Raw genomic sequence first — 20,841 nt, forward strand, 5'->3', positions numbered from 1 at the left:
AGAGGCCGACAGTTTGGGGAAATTCAAAGGTCATCTGGATAGTACTTTCGGGTAAGGGAAGTGCATAGGATGATAGGTTTAATTTCCTTTTTATTTATTTTTTATTTTATTTTTTTTATTTATTAATTATTATTATTTAGTTATTTATTTTATTTATTTATTTTTTTTTTTTTGTTTTATCATTGTTTTGTTCGGATTTTTTTTTTTTTTTGGCTGGTGCAGCATAAGCCATAGGCTTTCTTGCACCATACGGCCAATACTAATACTAATACTAATTGCAAAAGCCTCAGCATCTCGACCTGCTGGGTCGGTGTGACTAGAAAACGGAAGCCAGCTGGAGTTGTGAACATTAAAATCACCAAGGAAAATTACTTCACTTTTAGGAAAGTTGGACTGGAGAAAGTCAAGTTGCAAAGAGAGGAAGTCAAAGAGCTCCAAGTGATTAGTGGAGTTGGGAGAACGGTACAGACAACAGATGAATTTGACACAATGAGGTAGAGAGATTTTAAGCCAGAGAAGATCAAAGAGAGGAGATTCCAAATTGCCAAGTCTCTGACAGGGAATATCAGAACGGACATATGCACAAGTACCACCTTTGAGGCGAAAGGAATCATACAGCGAATAATTTGGGCATCTGAGATGAGCAGTAGATGAATCAACCGATAACTGAGATTCTGTCAGAAAAAGTACATGGGGTTTGGCAGACTGCAAGTGGAAATGGACATCATTGAGATTAGAATTGAGACCACGTATATTTGTGAAATGAATTAGGAAGTCCTTGGGAGGTTTAGATCTTTTTGCAGATAAGCTTGCTCTATTAGTTTGACAATTCATGGTGTATTCAATAGTAAGAAAAAGAAGGTGGGACATGCTGTATGAAGTAATGAAATTTTTGGATATGGTGTACATGTGGTAAGAATATACCCAGATCCTTGACATAATGTGGCCTCGAAAATGCTCCCCGCATACACACTACTCGGACTCCCTCCAGTCACTATCTGGCAGAGTAGAGGTAGCAAGATTATACACTAGCTGATCCGGAAGCTTCCTAGAGAGTTACCAATAGGTTCAGTCTGGTATACTAACTAGCAGCCGGCCTGCGAACACCGTTTTAGAGCTGTACCCTCGAAATGTAAGGAATATTGGATCTTGCCACGACGTTCATCATAACCTCAAAAGTCATCAGTCGTACTGCATGATGGAAGAGATAGGGAAGGGTTGACTGGAACTTAGCTCTAGAGACTAAACATGGGTTCCACCACTTCAAGCCTCCAATAAGCAAAGTGGTGGTAAATGCACCGGTTGATGAGAGTCATCTACCACCTAGTACTGCCTGGTAACATAGAGGGGCCGCGTTCCTCCATGTGGTGTGGGCGCCACACCTCGATCCCTGCTTACGTTGGTTCACACCTGGGTGGTCACCCACCATGTACTTGTGCGTGGAGGTTATACCCAGGATTACTAACAGTCCCACCATCATGAAGGTGCAAGCAGAGGATTTGGCTGTCACAGACCGTCCAGACTTCGCCGAAATTGGGTCCACTTGACTTGAGTATCACCCGAATATCAGTTCCATCAGCATTTTAGACTCCCAGGTAGCAAGTACAGCTTGTCAGGCATATCTGAGAGAATGTCTGTGACGACCTCAAGGTAAATGAACAATCTACGCAAGGTTATTAGTAATTGCGAAAGCCTTAGCATCTTGACCAGCTGGGTTGGTGTGACTAGAAAATGGAAGCAGGTGGAGTTATGAACATTAAAACCACCAAGGAAATTTACGTCACTGTTAGGAAGTTTGGACTGGAGAAAGTAAAGTTGCAAAGAGATGAAGTCAGAGAACTCCAAGTGATTAGTGGATTTGGGAGAATGGTAGAGACAACAGGTGAATTTGACACAATGAGGTAGAGAGATTTTAAGCCAGAGAAGATCAAAGAGAGGAGATTCCAAATTACCAAGTCTCTGACAGGGAATATCAGAATGGACATAAGCACAAGTACTACCTTTGAGGCAAAAGGAGTCATACAGCGAATAATTTGGGCAACTGAGATGAGTAGTAGTTGAATCAACTGATAACTGAGGTTCTGTCTGAAAAGGTACATGGGGCTTGGCGGAAAAAATGGAAAGTGGAAAAAATGCAACATCATTGAGATTAGAATTGAGACCACGTATATTTGTGAAATGAACTAGGAAGTGTTTGGGAGGTTTAGATCTTTTCGCAGATAAGCTTACTCTATTAGTTTGACAATTCATGGTGTATTCAATAGTAAGAAAAAGTGCTGTATGAAGTAATGAAAGTTTTGTATAAGAATATACCCAGATCCTTGACATATCGTGGCCTCGACAATGCCCCCCCTCCCCCCCACGCATACACACTACTTGGATTCCGTCCAGTCACTATCTGGCAGAGTAGAGGTAGCAAGATTATACACTAGGTGATCCGGAAGCCTCCTAAAGAGTTACCAATAGGTTTGGTCTGTTGTACTAACTAGCATCCGGCCTGCGAACACCGTTTTAGAGCTGTACCCTTGAAATATAAGGAAGATTGGATCTCACCATGATGTTCATCATAACCTCAAAAGTCATCAGTCATACTGCATGATGGAAGGGTTGACCGGAACTTAGCTCTGGAGACTAAACTTCGGTTCCACTACTTCAAGCCTCCAATAAGCAAAGTGGTGGTATTGCACCGGTTGATGAGAGTCATCTACCACCTAGTAAAAGTCATTGTGGAATGGATTCAACAAGGTTTTGAAAATGTGCTTACAGGGATGCTAGTCCATCTTGACTGAACTGCTTCCCAAAGCTTTTGCAAATTGGATAGTTGTGTATTTTTACTCCAAACTGAACACCTTGCCTCAGGTGTTCAGTTGGATTGAGATCTCATGACTGGGGAGGTATTTCACAAATTATGTTTGTGGAACCAGTTTTGTGCAATGCTGGCTTTGTGTATGGTGGATCATGCTGTTGAGGAACCCATTCACATGAACACAAATTTGTAGAGACATAATACACAATGACACAATATAGCTTAAGTCAGATATGCCTAGAACCCAGCAACAACAACCCATTCAAATGGGTTGTCGTTGAGTGCATCAATGGTACACTGCAGCCATGAAGGGATGTGCCTGGTCAGAAACAGTTTCAAGATAACCTGTGAAATGTTGCCCCACTGGTATCTAGGGTCCAGTGTGCACCATGAAAACACTCCCCACACTGTTATAACCCACCATCACTGGCCTGAACCATTGACACAAAGCAAGGTGGGCCCATGGTGCTCTTTTCTCTATATTCCGGTCCTCCCATTAGCATGAAAAAGCAGGAAATAGGATTCATCAGACCAGGCAACATTTTTCCCAATTGTGCACTGTTCCTGAGGCCACTGTAACTGTACCTTGTTTTTCTGTTGACAGGAGTGGAACCTGGTTAATTGCCAGCTGCGATACCCTTTCCTTGAAAAGCTATGACGAGTTGTGCATTCTGAAATGACTCTTGGGTTACCACTGTTGTAGCAGCTTGTTAATTGACTTACTGACTCATCTTGTCAGCACCCACTTTAGGATCACTGTTGGCTGGATGTTACTTGGATACTGGACTGATCATGATACACCAGTGAAACCCAAACTGCAGTTTCTGATATACTCATACTGGTATGTCTGGTGCCAACTACCATGGCCCTTAAATCTTTCACCTTGCCCATTCCTATACCGTAATAGAGTATCCCTACATATCTGCTCACTGCTCTGTATTGCATAGTATGAACAACTGATGCTGTTACTGAAGGAGCACTCTGTTTCATGAGAAGGGTAGATATGCCTAATAAAATGGATGTTTGATGTATTACATAATATATAAAGATAGAATTTTGTGCCTCTAGTATGTATACTAATATAGTATACATATTTGAATCTATGAGCACTCTAATGCTATAGCAATACAAATAAACATTACATGATTGTTAATTAATAAAATAATATAATTATTTGTTAGACAATAATTATCTAGGTTAAATCAGAAAATTCTAAAGAACCCTGAAATTTAATAATGATAATGAAGTCTGAATAAAATGGAAAAATAATCTTAGTCAGAAAGAAATGAAATAGCAATGATAAGCTTAAATAAATAATTAAATAACCTATGAGAGATATAAATATACCTATTTATATATCTTATACTGTATTTATATATAGGTATATTTATATATATATAAGATATTTATATATCTTATATACCTTTTCAGATATGAGCTAAAAATAACCCTGTCTGTAAATATTATAATAATAGAATTTGTATTCATATTTTATATCACAGGTAAACAAAGATGCACAGTCTTACAAAAATTGTTAATCTTTCAAATTAAAACCCTGTTGGGCTGCCATTACAAGTTGCCTTATGCTATACTACTAATAAGGCGCCTCCGTAGCCAGGTAGGAAGGAGCGGCAGTGCATAGCACATGCTTCTTGATTAGACCGGGGTTCGAGCCCGTCACCACCAAATATGGAGGATGCGGAAAGGTCAGGGAATGACCACCGCATATCCCAGAGCAATATGGCCTTAGTTGCTATTGCTCCTAAAAACCAAATAACAAACAAACAAACTACTAATAAGTAACACTTCCCTAAAAAGAAGTATAATGTTACCCTTAAGTGAAGTATTAAAAGAAGCACTGAAACAACTGTCTGGAAGGGGTATAATACCCCTTCCAGACAGTTGTTTCAGTGTGTTTTTTTTTTTTTTTTTTTTTTTTATTATATATCCTCATCAGTGAGCCAGTTGTGCATATGATATTCCATGACAGTATTAATTCAAAAAATGAGGTGTCAAAAGGTGTCAACAATAACATTTTAATAAATGTTGGAACCAAGAAAGCTCTGAACCAGTCTGTAAATACAGTAAACCTCTGTTAGAACATCCCTACTTGTAGCACTCTTTCATTTTTAACACTTTTTTTTTTTTTGATACCATTGTTAATTCTCTAAAGTGCCATGTATTTTTTTAACATTTATAACGAACCCATTTAAAACATTTTCCTGCTTATATCGTCTTTTTTTTTTTTTTTTTTAAGGTTCTGAGAATACATAGAATGAGAAAGGTTGGTTGGCATTTAGGTTTTTTCATTTTTCATTCACTTCTTCATTTTTAACACTTTTTTTTTTTTTTTTGATACCATTGTTAATCCTCTAGTGCCACATATTTCAACATTGTTGATCTGATTTCCTTGCCAGTACAGTAATCAGGGTGCATATGATCATTCAATATAAATTACTGCTATAATGAATTTCATGAATGACAAGATTATTATATTAATACTTCACTTATCCGGAGCAATATGGCCTTAGTTGCTAATGCTCCTAAAAACCAAATAACAACAACAACAACAACAACAACTTCACTTATCATGATTACAGTAATCGAGATATGTTTGTTTAGTTTAATTTAATATAACCTTTTTAAAAATTTCTTTTAATAACATATAAATAAAAAGGTTGCAAGTGCACAAGTGTAAAAAATAAATAAATAAAAAATCAAGCATAGTACATTGTGTGCAGATATGTATAAATTATTGCTTCATAAACATTGCTTACAAAAAATAAATGCTCTACAAAATCAGTGTTATCTGTTATCTAAATATTGATGAAATATGAAAAATAGATCCAAAGAGACTGGGGGGGGGGGACTGCTCATAGTGCTCTTTTAAGGCTAGGTCCTAGAAAGTGCTATAATGGGAGTTTACTGTACTACAGAATAGCTATAGTAGATTTTCATCTATATTTTAGAGAGCCATAGTCTTACAAAGGTCTTACATTGTAGTAGCCTTACAATTTGGGACAAAAGGTATTTGTCCCAAATTGTAAGGCTACTACAATGAGTTTCTCTATGCTGTGCCATAAGTAACATATTCCTAAAAAGAAAAGTGTCACTTATTAGTGTTCAGTGAATCCCTTCCCTGACAGCTGTTTTGACAATTTTTTGAAATTGTAGTATTCACACCTTTTGGTAGCTGAGTGGTCAGGAGCGAGAATGCAGCAGCATGCATTCTTTGATTGGACCGGGGTTCAAACCCATGACTGCTAAATATAATTAATGTTTGTATTTATAAGTGATTGTGAACTCCATTGACCTGTTAGTCGTGCATGAGTATAAACAAGAACATTTGTGAGTTAATATCATCATTGGGCTGTCAGATGCTGTATTTGAGGTACCTGGCCTCCCACCAGTGAAATTAGCAGTGGCAAATGATGCAAAAGAGCAAGCTTATACAGCATCAGCAAAAAAAAACCAAAAAAACAAACAAACCAACACCTTGTATTTCACCTATTCATTCCCTCCAATAATTTGTCTTGTCCTTCCTTGAATTTATTTAAACTGTCAATCCATTCAAAGCCTTAAAGCCTGTAGTCTAGGCATCACACAGGTGCCTAGACTCCAGATGCTGCAGTTTGTAGAACTGAACCTTTCTTGGTAAGAGCACCAATTTGTTCACTCTCACCAATCTCTTTGCTCTTCTCTGTACTCATTTCAGTAGCTCTACATCCTTCCTAAAATGAGGCCCTAAAATGCAGAACTGAAGATGTGGCCTGACCATTTTTTTATACAGTGGGATAATCACCGCTTTATTCCTGCTAGCAAAATCCATTTATATCATTGACAAAAACCCCATGAACTGTCCTGGCAGCCTGTCTCCATTTCTCAGAGAAATTCATATCTGACTGCACAATTAATCCCCAGGTCTCTGATTTTTTGCTACCCTGAGTGTAGTATGTTGAACTGCACAGTTCATACATTACTCTGGGGTTACTGCTACCCATATTCAGTACTTTGCATTTGTTAATGTTAAACTTCATTTGCCATTTCTCAGCCCATCTATCTAACTTTTCTAGATTCTGTTGCAGTAGCATACTGTCATTACCCACCAGCCTGCCAACCTTTGTATCATTTGCAAACAGACATTAATCTTGCAAACAGACATTAAGCCTGATATACATTCATCAGTATCATTGATAAATATAGAAAACAACAATGGGTCCAACACCGAACCCTGAGGGACTCCATAAAGAGCAATGACCATTGATTACCATCCTGTCTTCTCCCACTCAACCATCCCTTTATCCATAGCAGTAACATGCCCTTTATGCTACACTACTCCAATTTGTAGAGCAGTCTTATGTGCGACAGTATCAAAAGCTTTCCTGAAATCCAGGTATATGATATCAATCTTACTTTTTCAATCCAGTTCCATTGTGACCACAACATAGTATTCGCTCAGATTGGTCAGACATGATTTTCCCTTAACAAACCCATGCTGTCTGAAGTATAATTGCATCCTTGTCTAGATGATCCTGTATTACTTCTTTTTCCAATGACTCCATTATTATTTTTCCTGGAACAGAAGTTCAACTAATTACTCATATTACCCTTTGGTTCCTCTTTGTGAATTGGAGATACATCTGCATATCTCCAGTCTGTGGGGACCTCCCCTGAATCCAAGAATGCTCTTATAATTGTTAAGGGTTTGCTGCTTTCCTTATTATAACTGGATAGATCCCATCCACCCCAGGTGCCTTTCTGATGTTTAACATCAATTTCTCTTCTACTTTTCTCTGTTATTACAAAATCATTTAGCTTCCTGTTAGAGTTTGATAAACTTCCGGCTTCCCTTTTCCTAAAGAATTCCTCATGTGTGAATGTAGATGCGAAATACTCATTTCAGTTTGTCAGCTATCCAAGCAAGATCATCAACAGTTGAACCATCGATATTGAGTAGACCAATTTGATTCATCCCTTTCTTTCTAGTGTTTACATAAGAAGTCTTTGTTGTTTTTCTTGCGTCCTTCTTCAAAGATTTCTTGTAATCTGCCTTTGCTTACCTAACCTCCTTTCTGACTTGATTACAGACTAGTTTATATCTACCATAGGCTTCTGTGTTGCCCAATAATTTATATGCATTTTTATGGAAAAAAGCATTTCTGCTTTTTTCCATAAAAATATCCCTGATATTTTTATCATGCAGAAATAGCAATCATTAATGTGATTGCACAGTTCATGCCACATCATAGGAACAGAAGAAGGCATATTATTAATTTTTTCCAGTCAGCCACATCCTCAGATTTGTGATGTGGAGTACATGTGGAGGCTCAAGTTTTGTTCCAATCACCAATCTTGCAACCTTAGTACAAAGAATATGCATATTTGTTAATACTGTAGATTTTCTTTCTCTGATTTTTTGTTGTAAATGATCCGCACACACACATAGCAGAAATTGTCATGGTGACTCAGACACTTCCTTTGCTTCTGCTTAAACATTTGAACAATACAATGCTAAGCAAAATAGAGAAGAAACAAACAAATGCAGTAGATATACAGGTAAACTATATATGTACTCTGACTATTGCTATCTTTCTATTACTGAAAGAGAGAGGCGGGAGGCAGACTAACAAGTTTTGCCCTCCCCAACATTACTGCCATATATGAGCACGTGCAAACATTATTATTTGCAGGTAATACAACAGAACAGCAGCAGCATCATATCTACTTTGCCAAATTGTAGTAAGATTTACATAATATGGGTAAACACGGACCTGTAATATGTAGAAATTGTGATGTGAAATTTTAAGAATTATTTTCGAAATCTACACACAGAAATTGACTGTACACACCTGATATTTCAGCAGATGTCAAAATTATTTTGGCCAGTATTGTTGTTTGGCTGTGTTATGATATTAATGATTAATAATTATTATATTACCTTTATCTTACATCTTTGACTAGTCACATTATTTTTCCTTTCCTTTCCTCAAATGTTTATCCTTAATATATAGTTTATGTATGCATATGTGTAAATATATATGTGTATGTGTGTGCATTTATATAAACAAAAATAAACAAATAAAATTAACTCACAATATTAACTCATAAAATTATCACAGTAAACATAAACCATTGCACATGCTACTATTTCAAGCACCATATCACCATGATTTATGGAAGCACAAAGTTTTCAGTGGCCAAATAATTCATTGTGTTGGTCGAATAGAGATGTTGTTAAGTGACCTATTTTTGTATTTGTTAAATATTTAATATTTTATATGCAACTGAATTTAATGGCACTCATCAATTCAGTTGCATAGAAAATATTAAGATTTTGTAAAATAGAAAAATAGATTAATTAATTAACTAACATAATTGCTATTCAGCCAGTGCACTGAATTATCTGGCTATCAAAATAGTTTGTGCTTTCATAAGCCAAGGTCATGCAATGGCTACTAGAAAAGATAGTATGTGTAATGGTTTATGTTCATTTTATTTGAGTTAATTTAATTTTGTTTCAGTTTATTTTAGCCTATAGGTGTCTCACTGTATTGAAACCTTTTTTCCACCCAAACCCTGAAAAAAACTAAAATAAAATTATAGCAAAACCGAATAGTCATATGATTACTATCTTAAATACACTTTCAAACTTTCTAGCTTAATATTTTGACTGTATTTCCTATTATATGTGTCGGTGTAGAAAACTTTTTTTTTTCCTCTTTAGCCCAGAGAACGAGTGATTGATATGTCACCAGAAGAGGTAAGCATAATAATAAGCTATAAAGTAACTGTGTGCATTATCCAAATGAATTAGTGCATTTAACATTCTAAAATTCTGAACATATATAAAATTCTAAATTTACACTTTCATAAAAATAATAGTGATATTATTAAGTCATCCTTTAGTTGATCATTTCTAAATGGTTAGGAAGTAGCAATTGCTTGTTTATAATTCCCTACAAATTATGGTAGACACGAAAGGTGAAATAGATCTGTAGTTTGCTGTGAATGAATTGAGCTTGGAAGGAAATTAGTGTTGTTGGATCATGTTTCTGTAATTTTCTTGGTTTATATAAAGAAAAATTGCTCCTAAAAATGAATTAATTTCTTATTCTCCTAAGATTAGGAGAATGATGAAGAAAATTTGATGAATTTAATTCTGCAGTAAACAAATATTGGTTGGTTGCTGCATGTCTTCAAGTGCAGCTAAGCCTTTATAACATAGCCCACCTAAACTTAAGACATTTCTTGCACTCACAAAAAATATTACTATATATTTTATTTAATAAAAAAAAAATATATATATATATATATATTTTTTTTTTTTTTAAATAATTTTTGTTTGCATCATGTATGTGACAATTGTGAAGACCCTTAAACAGTATTGGAAATTAATATTAATATATATATATATATAATTATACATATATTTGAATAACTTTTAAAATAGTTGGAAACTGAATCGTTCATAATAAAAATAAAATAAAAAGGTACAGCAACCATCAGAGGCAGCAGAAAGCATATTCCTCAACATGATGTTTGAAATATAACCATAAAAATAAATTAGACTAAGAATTAAAAATAATGCCAGCAGCATGGCAAGACAAGAGCGAAAACAATTTTCACTCTTGTCTTGCCATGCTGCTGGCATTATTTTTAATTCTTATTCTAATTTATTTTTATGGTTTTATATATATAAAAAAAAGCAGAATTAAAACTATAAATAAAATCAAATGTTAATTCTGTGCTCTGCCAACTTTTAAACATTAAATGACAAGCAATTTTTTCTCTGATGTATTTAAGTCCTTCATTACACTCTTGATTTTTAAGGAGTCCTTATGTGCTGTAATGTAATAACTAGATAGTATGTATAGCTTAGCTTAATTTTCAGCACTCACCTCACCTGAGGTGAGTGCTGAAAATATAAGCTAAGCTATACATACTATCTAGTCCTTCATTACAGCATGGTGGGTTCATCACATAGTATTAGTAGTGGAAAATGATGCAAGGAAGGAAGCTTATACAGTATCAGACAAAAAAAAAAAAAAAACCACCCATGCCTATCCACCTCATCTGTCCATCACCAATAGTAATTTGTCTAATTCGTCTTTAAATTTATTCAAACTACCCACTTCCACAACACCGGTTGGTAGTTTGTTGCAACAATCACTCCCTAGTGGTCGAAAGTGAATTTTTGCACAGCTATCCTGTAGTCATCCTTTTTCAGTTTAAGTTTGTATCCCCTTATAAATGTTGTCTGAGTAAGAGTAAGGATGCAGTCAACATTTAATTTACTCAATCTATTTAAAGCCTTAAACAAGTCTTCTCACAGGTACAGGTTGCAGAACTGAAGTCCTTGATAAAAGAACCCCTTTGTGTCCTTGACTAATTTGGTTGCAATTCTTTGCACCCATTCCAAGAAGTACACATCCTTCTTAAAATGAGGCTGTTAGACCTATATGCAGGTACTCAAGATATGGCCTAACCACTGCTTTATATAATTGGATAATCACATCCTTGTCCTCATTGGCAAAATTCCTGCATATCACTGACAAAGCACCATGAGTTGACCTAGCAGCCTATCTGCACTACTCAGAAAATTTCACATCAGGCTGTGCAATTACTCCTAACTTGCTTTCATTCTTTACCACCCTGAGTGTGGCACCTCCATAACCAGGTGGGCAAGAGCAGCAGTGTTTAGCACACGCTTCTTGATTAGATTGGGGGTTTGAGCCCGTGACCACCAAATACGGAAGATGCGGAAAGGTCAGGGAATGACCACCACATATTCCTGGAGCAATATGGCCTTAGTTGCTAATGCTCCTAAAAACCAAATAACAAACAAACAAACAAACCCTGAGTGTGGTACCGCTTGTTAACATACCTAATTGGTGTTATTCTGAGATTACTGCTGCCCTCGATATAAAACCTTAGTTGCCACTTTTCAGCCTGTCTAATTTTTTTCAACCTCATTGCAGTAGTATATACCTTGATTCCTGTCATTAACCAACCTGGCAACCTTCCTATTATCTGCAAATGTAGACAGTAAGCTTCATCTGTATTTCTCAGTATCATTGATAAATATTGAAAACAGTAAGGGGCCATTACTGAACCGTTAGGGACTCCACTAATAAATATTGATCAAAGAGTAGTGCCCGTTTATTTATAACCCCCCCCCCCCGCTACTCGATCATTCCTTTATCCACAGCAGTAACTTGTCTGTAATTCCACACTGCTTCAATTTGTATAGCAACCTTTCATGTAGAACAGTGTCAAAAGCTCTACTGAAATCTGAGTACACAATATCAGAATTATTTTTTACATCTAGTTCATTGTTACTACACCATAGTAGACTTCCCTTTACCAGATTAATACCATGATTTCTGTATAACTGCATTCCTGTCAAGATGGTTCTGCAATACTTCTTTAACCAGTGACTCCATTATTTTCCCTAGAATAGCAGTCAAGCTTACAGGGCTATAATTGCTTAAATTGCTCTTTGACCCATTTTTGTGAACAAGAGACATGTTTGCACTCCTCCAATCTATAGGTAAAAAAAATCTATAGGAACCTCCCCTGAATCCAAGGGTTCTCTAATAATTATAGCCAGTGATTTGCTTATCTCTTTTGCAACATCTTTTTCTTATCTCTTTTAATATAAGTGGATGGATCCCATCAGCCCCAGATGCCTTGTTTACACTTAGTTTCAACAATTTCCCTTCCACTTTCTTTTTAGTTATCACAAAATCATTTAGCTTCAAGTTATAACTTGGTGTGCTTCTGGTACTTCCATCCCTAAAAAAACTTGTGTGAGTTTCATTGTAAAATATTTATTTAGTTTGTCCGCAACCTGAACGGGATCATCAATAGTTATGTCATTTGTATCTAGTGGGCCAGTGTCGTTCATCCCTTTCCTTCTAGTATTAACGTGATTAAAGAGTTTTTGTTACTTTTCTTTGTATTTTTAGCCAAGGACTGCTCATAATCTGCCTTATCTTGCCTAACCCCTCTACTGACTTGATTGCAGACTACTCTTTGTACTTAGTAGGTTTTTGTTTTTCTTGTAAATTTGTAATCATCCCATGCAATTTTCATCTCTGCTACTTGTCTCATCAGTTCATTTGCATATCCATTTTGGTCTGAATCTCAAATAATATCCCTTAGTTGGTATAAAAAAAGCTTAGTAGCTTTTGTGATTACCTGAATGCTTCCCACTTATAATTTGCAGTTAGTAATCATCAGTTGATCCAATTTGTTGTTGTCTGAATAGTTTGGGTTCCAATACCATCAAGACTGGAGAAATTCTTAAATGCCTCTTCATTCATGGCTCTAGTTAGCTGATTTCACATAGTAGAGATGGAACCCCAGCCTATCTGAGTTACTCTGGATGTGTCAACCTACACAACATGGAAATTGACCCATGAGACTCATACAGACATTATATATAATGAACCAAATGAACTAGCCAATTGTGATCACATTAGTTGCAGCAGAAATAGCAGAAGTGTTGTTCTTTTGGTGGAAACCATTTTGGTGGAAACCATAAACAGCAGTTGCTTGGAAAATTAATTTTTCTTTTATGTAACTTTTTTTTTGTTTAATATTGTTCAAGAGATTTTATCTGATATAAAATCTCTTGATATATTGTGTTGTGTATATAACTTGGTGATAACTTTTGGATAATCTGTGAGTTAGTATTTAGCACATGACTATATATTTTAAATATTTGAATATCTTTTATTGCATTAATATCTTTCTAGTAGTTCAGCATTCTAATTGTTAATTCTTATATTAATATTTCAGCAATTAGCTTGGGAAGAAGACCAGCTTAATCAAATCATTGATTTTAGTCAGTGCCATATAGATCCAGCGCCTTTTCAGCTGGTTGAAAGGACTACTCTGATTAAGGTATACAGTTAGTGCTATTTAACTAATATTTAAATTGTATATACTAAACTTAATGTTATATACATGTATTTTTATTTGTTAAGAGCACCAACATATCTCACATCTACGAACTGAGGTTATTACTCTTAGATATGTTGAAAAATGTTAGGTGCAAATCTGTTTTACCAACAATTTTTGTATCTTCCACTTTCATTTTGAAAATGGAAGGCTAAATCAGAAGGATGATTCTGACTTAGATATAGACATTTCTACTGCCAGGGTTGTGAAGAGTCTAAAACTAGAGAAGATTCTCTTCTTTGCTCTGTGAGATTATTTTTTTGCTGCATGTGACTACTGGTTGCACATATTACCATTGAAAAATGTTCTTATGAATGCTGAGGTAACACAAATTTCTTTGGATGGCATTGCATCATTTTCAAAATTGAATTTTTTTGTGGATAAACATCAGGTACTTCTTGATGCCATTAAAGATACAGAAATAGATGAAGCAATAACTGGTTTGCAGCATCAATTCTGTCAGTTTCAGTGTAAAGATTTACCAGATGCTATTATGAAAGAAAAGAGAATTGATGTACAGAGTTTAGAGAACTGATGGTGCACACGGAAGTTTGAAATATAAAAAATCATCAAGAGCTATTTTTGGAATTTTAACCGTTTCTCATAGCAGTACTGAGTTGAGATTCTGCCTGGTTAGAAAAAAAAACTTCTTCTTTAATGCTGCCGAATGGCGTTTGCGACTTTGTTTTGATATTGTTCTGTCTAGCGCTGCGTGTAGAATTTGTGCTGTTGTCATGTGAAGCCAGGTGTTGATGTTATCTAGCCATGCCATTTTCGGTTTGCCTGGGCGTTTCTTGCCTTCGATCTTTCCCTCCAGGATGAGTGGTAGTAGGTGATATTTTTGTTGGTTCCTAGCGATGTGACCTAGGTATTTACATTTCCTGCTGATGATGGTTTTGAGCAGGTCCCGTTTCATGTGCATGTCCTGCAGGACCTGTACGTTGGTTATCTTGGCTGTCCACGGGATTTTCAGCATTCTTCGGTAGAGCCACATTTCGAAGGCCTGGAGCTTTTTTGTAGTGGCTGATGTTAGAGTCCAGGTTTCTACACCGTAGAGCAGTATTGGCCAGATGTAGCATTTCAATGTGCGTAATTTGAGCATGATGTTCAAGCTTCTGTCGGTGAGGAGGGTTTTCCACTTGGTGAATGCCCGCCTGGCTTGTTCAATTCTGCTTTTGATTTTGGCCTCATGGTTCAGCTGGTAATCAATGAGTACTCCGAGATACTTGAAGCGGTGTATTTGCTCTAATTTTTCATTGTTTAGTTTGATCGTGATTTTGCTTGCAGTCCTACTGACCTTCATCACCTTTGTTTTCTTTTTGTTGATTCGTAGCCCCCATGCTTGGCTTTCTATGTCCACTTCGTTCAAGATGGTCTGTAAATCTTGTTCTGAATCCGCTATTAGTGCTGTGTCATCGGCATATCTTAAGTTATTGATGTAGTGTCCATTAACTTTTATGCCGATGTTCCTGGCAGCCAGTGTTTGGTCGAAGATCATTTCCGAATAGATGTTAAAAAGAATGGGAGATATGGGAAGCCTTGCCGGATGCCTTTTTTTTATTGGAATTGGGTCTGTCAGGTCGTTGTCATAGCGAAGCCGGGCTGTTTGATTCCAGTAGAGAGTTGTAATAAAGTTGATATCGTTGTTTTCAAGCCCAAGTTCTCTCAGACGGTCAATTAGACGGTCGTGGTCTACTGAATCGAAGGCTTTCTCGTAATCAATAAAACATATATACACGTCTTTTTGATGTTCATAGCACCTTTGTAGCAATATTTGTAAACAGAAAATTGCTTCTCTGGTGCCTAGTCCCCTGCAGAATCCGAACTGTGTGTTTCCTAGTGCACTTTCGCACTTACATCTTATCCTTTGCTGAATCACCTTGAGGAAGACTTTTAGCACCTGGCTCATTAGACTGATCAGTCTGAAGTCTTTGCATTTCCGGCTGGTAGCCTTTTTTGGTAGGGCCACGAAGATGGATTGGAGCCATTCGGATGGAATGTCGTTGTTGTTGTAGATTTGATTGAACCATTTCGTTAGTTGTTGGATGTTGCTGTAGTCTAGTTGTTTCAGCAGTTCCACATGAATCTGATCAGGTCCACAGGCTTTGCCTGGCTTTGTTATTCGGATGGCATGTTCCACTTCAGATGTTAATATGTGGAGATTGTCTTCCTGTGTTTGCTGTTGCGTTTCTGCCAGTTTTCTGTTGGTGCCGAACAGATTGTATATATAGCTCTTCCAGGTGTCGAGTTTGGCTTGTTTGCTTAGTATAGGTTGATTGTTGTCCGTATATAAGCTTGGGATAGGAGCCGGTTTGTAGATGTTTCCAGCTTCTTTAAGCTTCTTGTGCAGATTAAAGTTGTCATTTTTCTTGATTAGGTCTTCGATTTCTGCACACTGATCTTCCATCCATTTTTCCTTCGCCTTCCGGATTTCCTGTTTGATCTTTTGTTGTATTTCTTTGTATTTTTCCCGGTTGTTGTTGTTGCTTTTGAATGTTCTCCGTTCATCCATTAGGTCTAGTATGTGCTGGGTCATCCACCGTTGTTTCTTTTTCGACGCCTGATGTCCTAGCAGGGTTTCTGCTGTTTCATTGATGCACTGTTTGAGTGAATGCCCGAACGCTTGCACGTCTGTTGTTACTGCTTCTATCGATCTGATTGTAGTGTTGAGATGAAGCTGTACTTGTCGCCTGTTGGCGTTGTTCTTCAGTTTCTCCAGGTCGATTCTTTTTGTTGTGCTTGTGCGTTTGACTGCTCGTAATTTGAGACATAGTGTTGCTATTACTGGGTTATGGTCTGATGATATGTCAGCTCCAGGGTAAGTTTTTGCCTTGAGGACGCTTGACTTATATCTGATGTTGATTAAGATTTAGTCAATTTGGTTCCTGACGATATTGTTGTCAGAGTCTTGTGGTGAGGTCCAGGTGTATAGTCGTCGAGGTGGTAGTTTAAACCAAGTGTTGGCAATGCTAAATTTTTCTTCTTGGCAGAACTGGACGAGTCTGTCGCCTCGTTCATTCCGTGTCCCCAAGCCATGTTCTCCGACTATGTTTTGTAGCTTTCCTTGACCGATTTTGGCATTAAAGTCACCGAGGATGACCGTAATGTTGTGCTTCCTCAACGACTTTAAAGTGTTGCTTAGCTTGTCGTAGAACAATTCAATTTCTTGATCGTCTTTGTCCGCTGTTGGTGCGTAGACCTGGAGCACATTCAGGTTGATCTTGTTGCCTGCTAACTGTAGTAGTGCGATTCGTTCCGATATTGGGGTGAAACTGGTGACTTTGTTGGCCAGTTGTTTGTGGACAACGAATGCGATGCCGTACGTCTGCTTGGTGTTCTCTTCTCCTCCGGAACAGAAGACGTGGTGGTCGTTTGATATACAACTTCTTTGTTCCAGGCCATTTGGTTTCACTTAGCCCAAATATGTTGATGTTAATGCGTTCCATTTCTTGTAAAGCATTGGCTAGTTTTCCTGGTTGTAGTAGGCTTCTAACGTTCCATGTAGCTAGTTTCAGAAAATTCTTCGATGCAAGCTCGGAGATTCTTAGCACCCCTGTCCCATTCAAGGGATGCCGAAACTTGGGGCCGTGGTTTATTTTGCTTGCTATCATTGAAGTTTTCAATGGAAGGATAATCCAAGTAGTTTCCCGTTGCTTTCTTGGATCACAATTTAGTTGAAAAGGTCGTGTGTGGACCTTTTGAAATGGGTTTCGTCTGACGTCTCCACTGAAACCTTTCTGCCATGGGAGGCACTTCTGGGAGCATATAGCTCCCGACAGTATAGCTTTCTTTAACGTACGCAAACTCTCTCGCCACATTAAGGCACCGTTTCTCGAGAGAGAAAAAAAACTTAAGTTCAGATATTTTTTTAATGATGCTTTCAGTGCTCCTGACAGCCAAGGCTAGAACAGCAGAGCCTTTGTTATGAACAAAACTTTGACTCAATATTTCTAAGATGGAAAGGTTTGCAACAGTATCTTTCTTGATTCAATCAAAATCATTTGATGTGTGTGTCCTGGTATTGAGGGTGGCTCTTAGGCTTGCATCCATCTTCACCTTGTCCACCTCTGATGGCACAGAACCTCTGCAAAACTGGCCTGAAAAAAAAGTGTTAGTATGGGTGTGTTGTTTTGTTGTTAGTGTCAGGCCACTTCTCCACCAGGGAGCAGCCACTACCTGTTGCCTGTACCTAGGCATGAGGAGCTGCACCTGGGTCTACTTAATCCTGTATGTGCAATTGTGCACAAATCCTGCACCCACTGGAGGTAGTGGATTAATTCTGGATAATTTGATGTAATAGAATATCCAGACAAATCTACAGACAGAAAAATGTAATAGTAATATTATTTGCCATATAATGCAAGGAAGCCACAGGCTTTTGCTGCACTGGCAAAAAAAAAAAAAAAAAAACAACCAAGTAGATAAGAAAATACAAATTATATGCTTCCCTCCTCGTACAGATAACTGTCCAGTTGACCTTTGAATTTATTCAAACTGTCAGTCTCAACTACCTTCAAGGGAAACTTGTTCCAGCAATCAGTGATTGATTCGCTGGCTAAAAGTAAACTTCCTACAATCTTATCTAAACTTCAACCTCTGTAATATTGGCGCACGATAGCCTTAGTTGCTGATGCGCCATTAAACTTCCAATAACCAACCAACCAACCAACCTCTGTAATTTGAATTTATGACCTCTAGTTCTGGAATGCAGAGAAGTTGCAGAACACAAAGAGATGCATAGGCTTAACCTTAAAATTTTAGGCCTGAGTGAAGTGAGGTGGAAGGAAAATGCTACACTTATAATGGAGATAATTTATACTATTCAGGAAGCTCCAGTGGGATAAATGGTGTTGGGATCCTTGTAGCAAAGGACATGATAAAATACGTTAGCAGTTTCATCCCAAAATCTGATAGAGTAATGCGACTCCAACTGAGGGGCAATCCAGTAAATATTAATCTGATTCAAGTTTATGCCCCTACAGCTAGCTGATAAGACAGATGAAGAAGTGGACAAACTGGATGAACAGATCCAGAGTTTGATGAAGCTGACTAAGAAACAAGAAATATAGTCATGGGTGGTTTTAATGTGAAGGTAGGACAAGAGACAGTAATGAACACAATTGGAGAATTACAAATGATAGAGGAGATAGTTAGCCAGTTCTGCCAGGAGGAGGACTTGATAGTGGTTTAAACAGCCACCAAGAAGGCTATATACTTGGAAATCATTACAAGAGATAGAGAACAAAATTATATGAAATCAAATTGATTATATAATGATCAACAAAAGATTCTGCAATAGTGTTAACGGCAAAGGCATATCCAGGAGCAGATATTATATCAGACCATAATCCAGTGGTAATGCCGAGAACAAGGCTAAAAGCTCCCAAAAAGGTAGACAAAAGAAGCCTTCAGATAGACAGAAGAAAGCTGAACAATGCTGAGGTAGTGCAGACATTTACAAAAGTCATACAAACACAGTCAGAAGTTTGGAATCAGAATAGAACCAAAGAAGTAAATAAAGACTGCCATTAAGATAGTAGAGAAAAACCTTTTGAAAAAAAGGGGAGACAGAAAAGGAAACATGCCTGGATGACAGAGGAGATATTAGAGTTGATGGAAAAGAGAAATTACAAAAACAGACATGAACAAAAATATAAGGAGATAAGTTGTAAAATTGAACAGAAAATCAAGGAAGCTAAGGGCCTATGGCTGGAAGAAAGATGCCAAGAAATTGAGGAACTGCAGAAAAGGCATGATTATTCTAATTTGTGTAGAAAAGTAAAGGAGATGGCTGGATTATACAAGAAAAAGACCCAGATACACATAGTTGATGAAACAGGGAAAGCAGTGATGGATTTGAAAGGAAAAAAAAGCAGATCTGGGAAAAGTATATATCATAGTTGTTCAAAGAGGATGAAGTGCAAAGGAAATAGATCTTGAAGGCCCACAGATACTTCAGAGTGAGGTGATAAAGGCTTTGAAAATGGCAAAGAGTGAAAAGGCTGCTGGAGAGGATGGAATAGTGACAGAATATCTAAAATTGCTTGGGGAAAATGGCATCGAGGTTCTGACACGTCTGCTCAACAAAGTTTGACTCAGGGAAAATTCCTCAGGTTTGGTTGAAATAAACTTTTGTACCATTACCAAAAAAGCCAAATGCAAATAATTGTCAGAATATCGAACAATCAGTCTCATGAGCCATACATTAAAGATATTTTTAAGAATAATTTATCTTTGCATTTGGGGTAAATGTGAAAAGGAAACAGGGAAGACTCAGTTTGGATTTAGGAAGGGTGTAGGTACCAGAGAAGCTATGTTCGATCTTTCGGTATTAATAGAAAGATGTCTGGATATGCAACAAGATGTCTATGCTTGTTTCATAGACTACGAAAAAGCATTTGATAAAGATCAGCATAAAAAAATTATCCTATCCTGCACCAGATAAACTTAGACAGCAGAGACATCCAAATAAGTGAGAATCTATACTATAATCAGAGTGCTATGGTGAGAGTGGAAGATGAGCTGACAGGAGAAATTATAAAGAGAGGTGTTTGACGGGGGGGGGGGGCATTCTATCTCTATTACTGTTCAATCTCTATTCTGAAAAAATTATGGTGGCATTGGAAGATAGAGCAGAAGGAATTGTTTTAAATGGAGTAGTTATCAATAATATTCGCTATGCCAATGATATAGTTATCTTTGCAGGAAGTGATTCTGATCTTCAAACACTCGTGGAAATAGTTAATGCAGAAAGTAATAATATGGGTCTTCAGATTAATCCTAGTAAGACTAAATGGATGGTAGTTGGCCCCAAGAATTATACAAATCTCGCACTTATGGTCAGTGGGAGACTGATTAAAAAAGTTATGTCTATTTAGGAAGAGAAATTAATGACAAAGGGGATGGGCCTACTGAAATTAAAAAAAAGAGTTGAAATAGCAAGATCAGCCTTTTGCAAAATGAAAGGTGTTTTATGTTATATGCAATTTTATCTGAATCTTTGAGTAAGAGTAATGGAGTGTCACAGCTGGTCCACACTACTCTGCGATTGTGAGACTTGGACATTAAAG

The 20,841-nt window shown here is 37.1% G+C and overlaps 1 protein-coding gene across 3 annotated transcripts in view; it reads left to right on the forward strand.

The window, feature by feature from the left end:
* Positions 1–20,841, forward strand: part of LOC150085388 (chloride channel protein 2-like) — a 271,615-nt gene that overhangs the window by 230,657 nt on the left and 20,117 nt on the right. For all 3 annotated transcript variants that reach the window (XM_090374018.1, XM_090374019.1, XM_090374020.1), the window contains 2 exons: positions 9,531–9,566; positions 13,610–13,714. In XM_090374018.1, the coding sequence (XP_090230144.1) occupies positions 9,531–9,566; positions 13,610–13,714 (141 nt within the window). The remainder of the gene's footprint in view (positions 1–9,530; positions 9,567–13,609; positions 13,715–20,841) is intronic.

The sequence above is a fragment of the Mastigoproctus giganteus genome, chromosome 5, assembly GCF_048544385.1.
Source record: "Mastigoproctus giganteus isolate SK-2022 chromosome 5, ASM4854438v1, whole genome shotgun sequence".
Lineage (NCBI taxonomy): Eukaryota > Metazoa > Arthropoda > Arachnida > Uropygi > Thelyphonidae > Mastigoproctus > Mastigoproctus giganteus.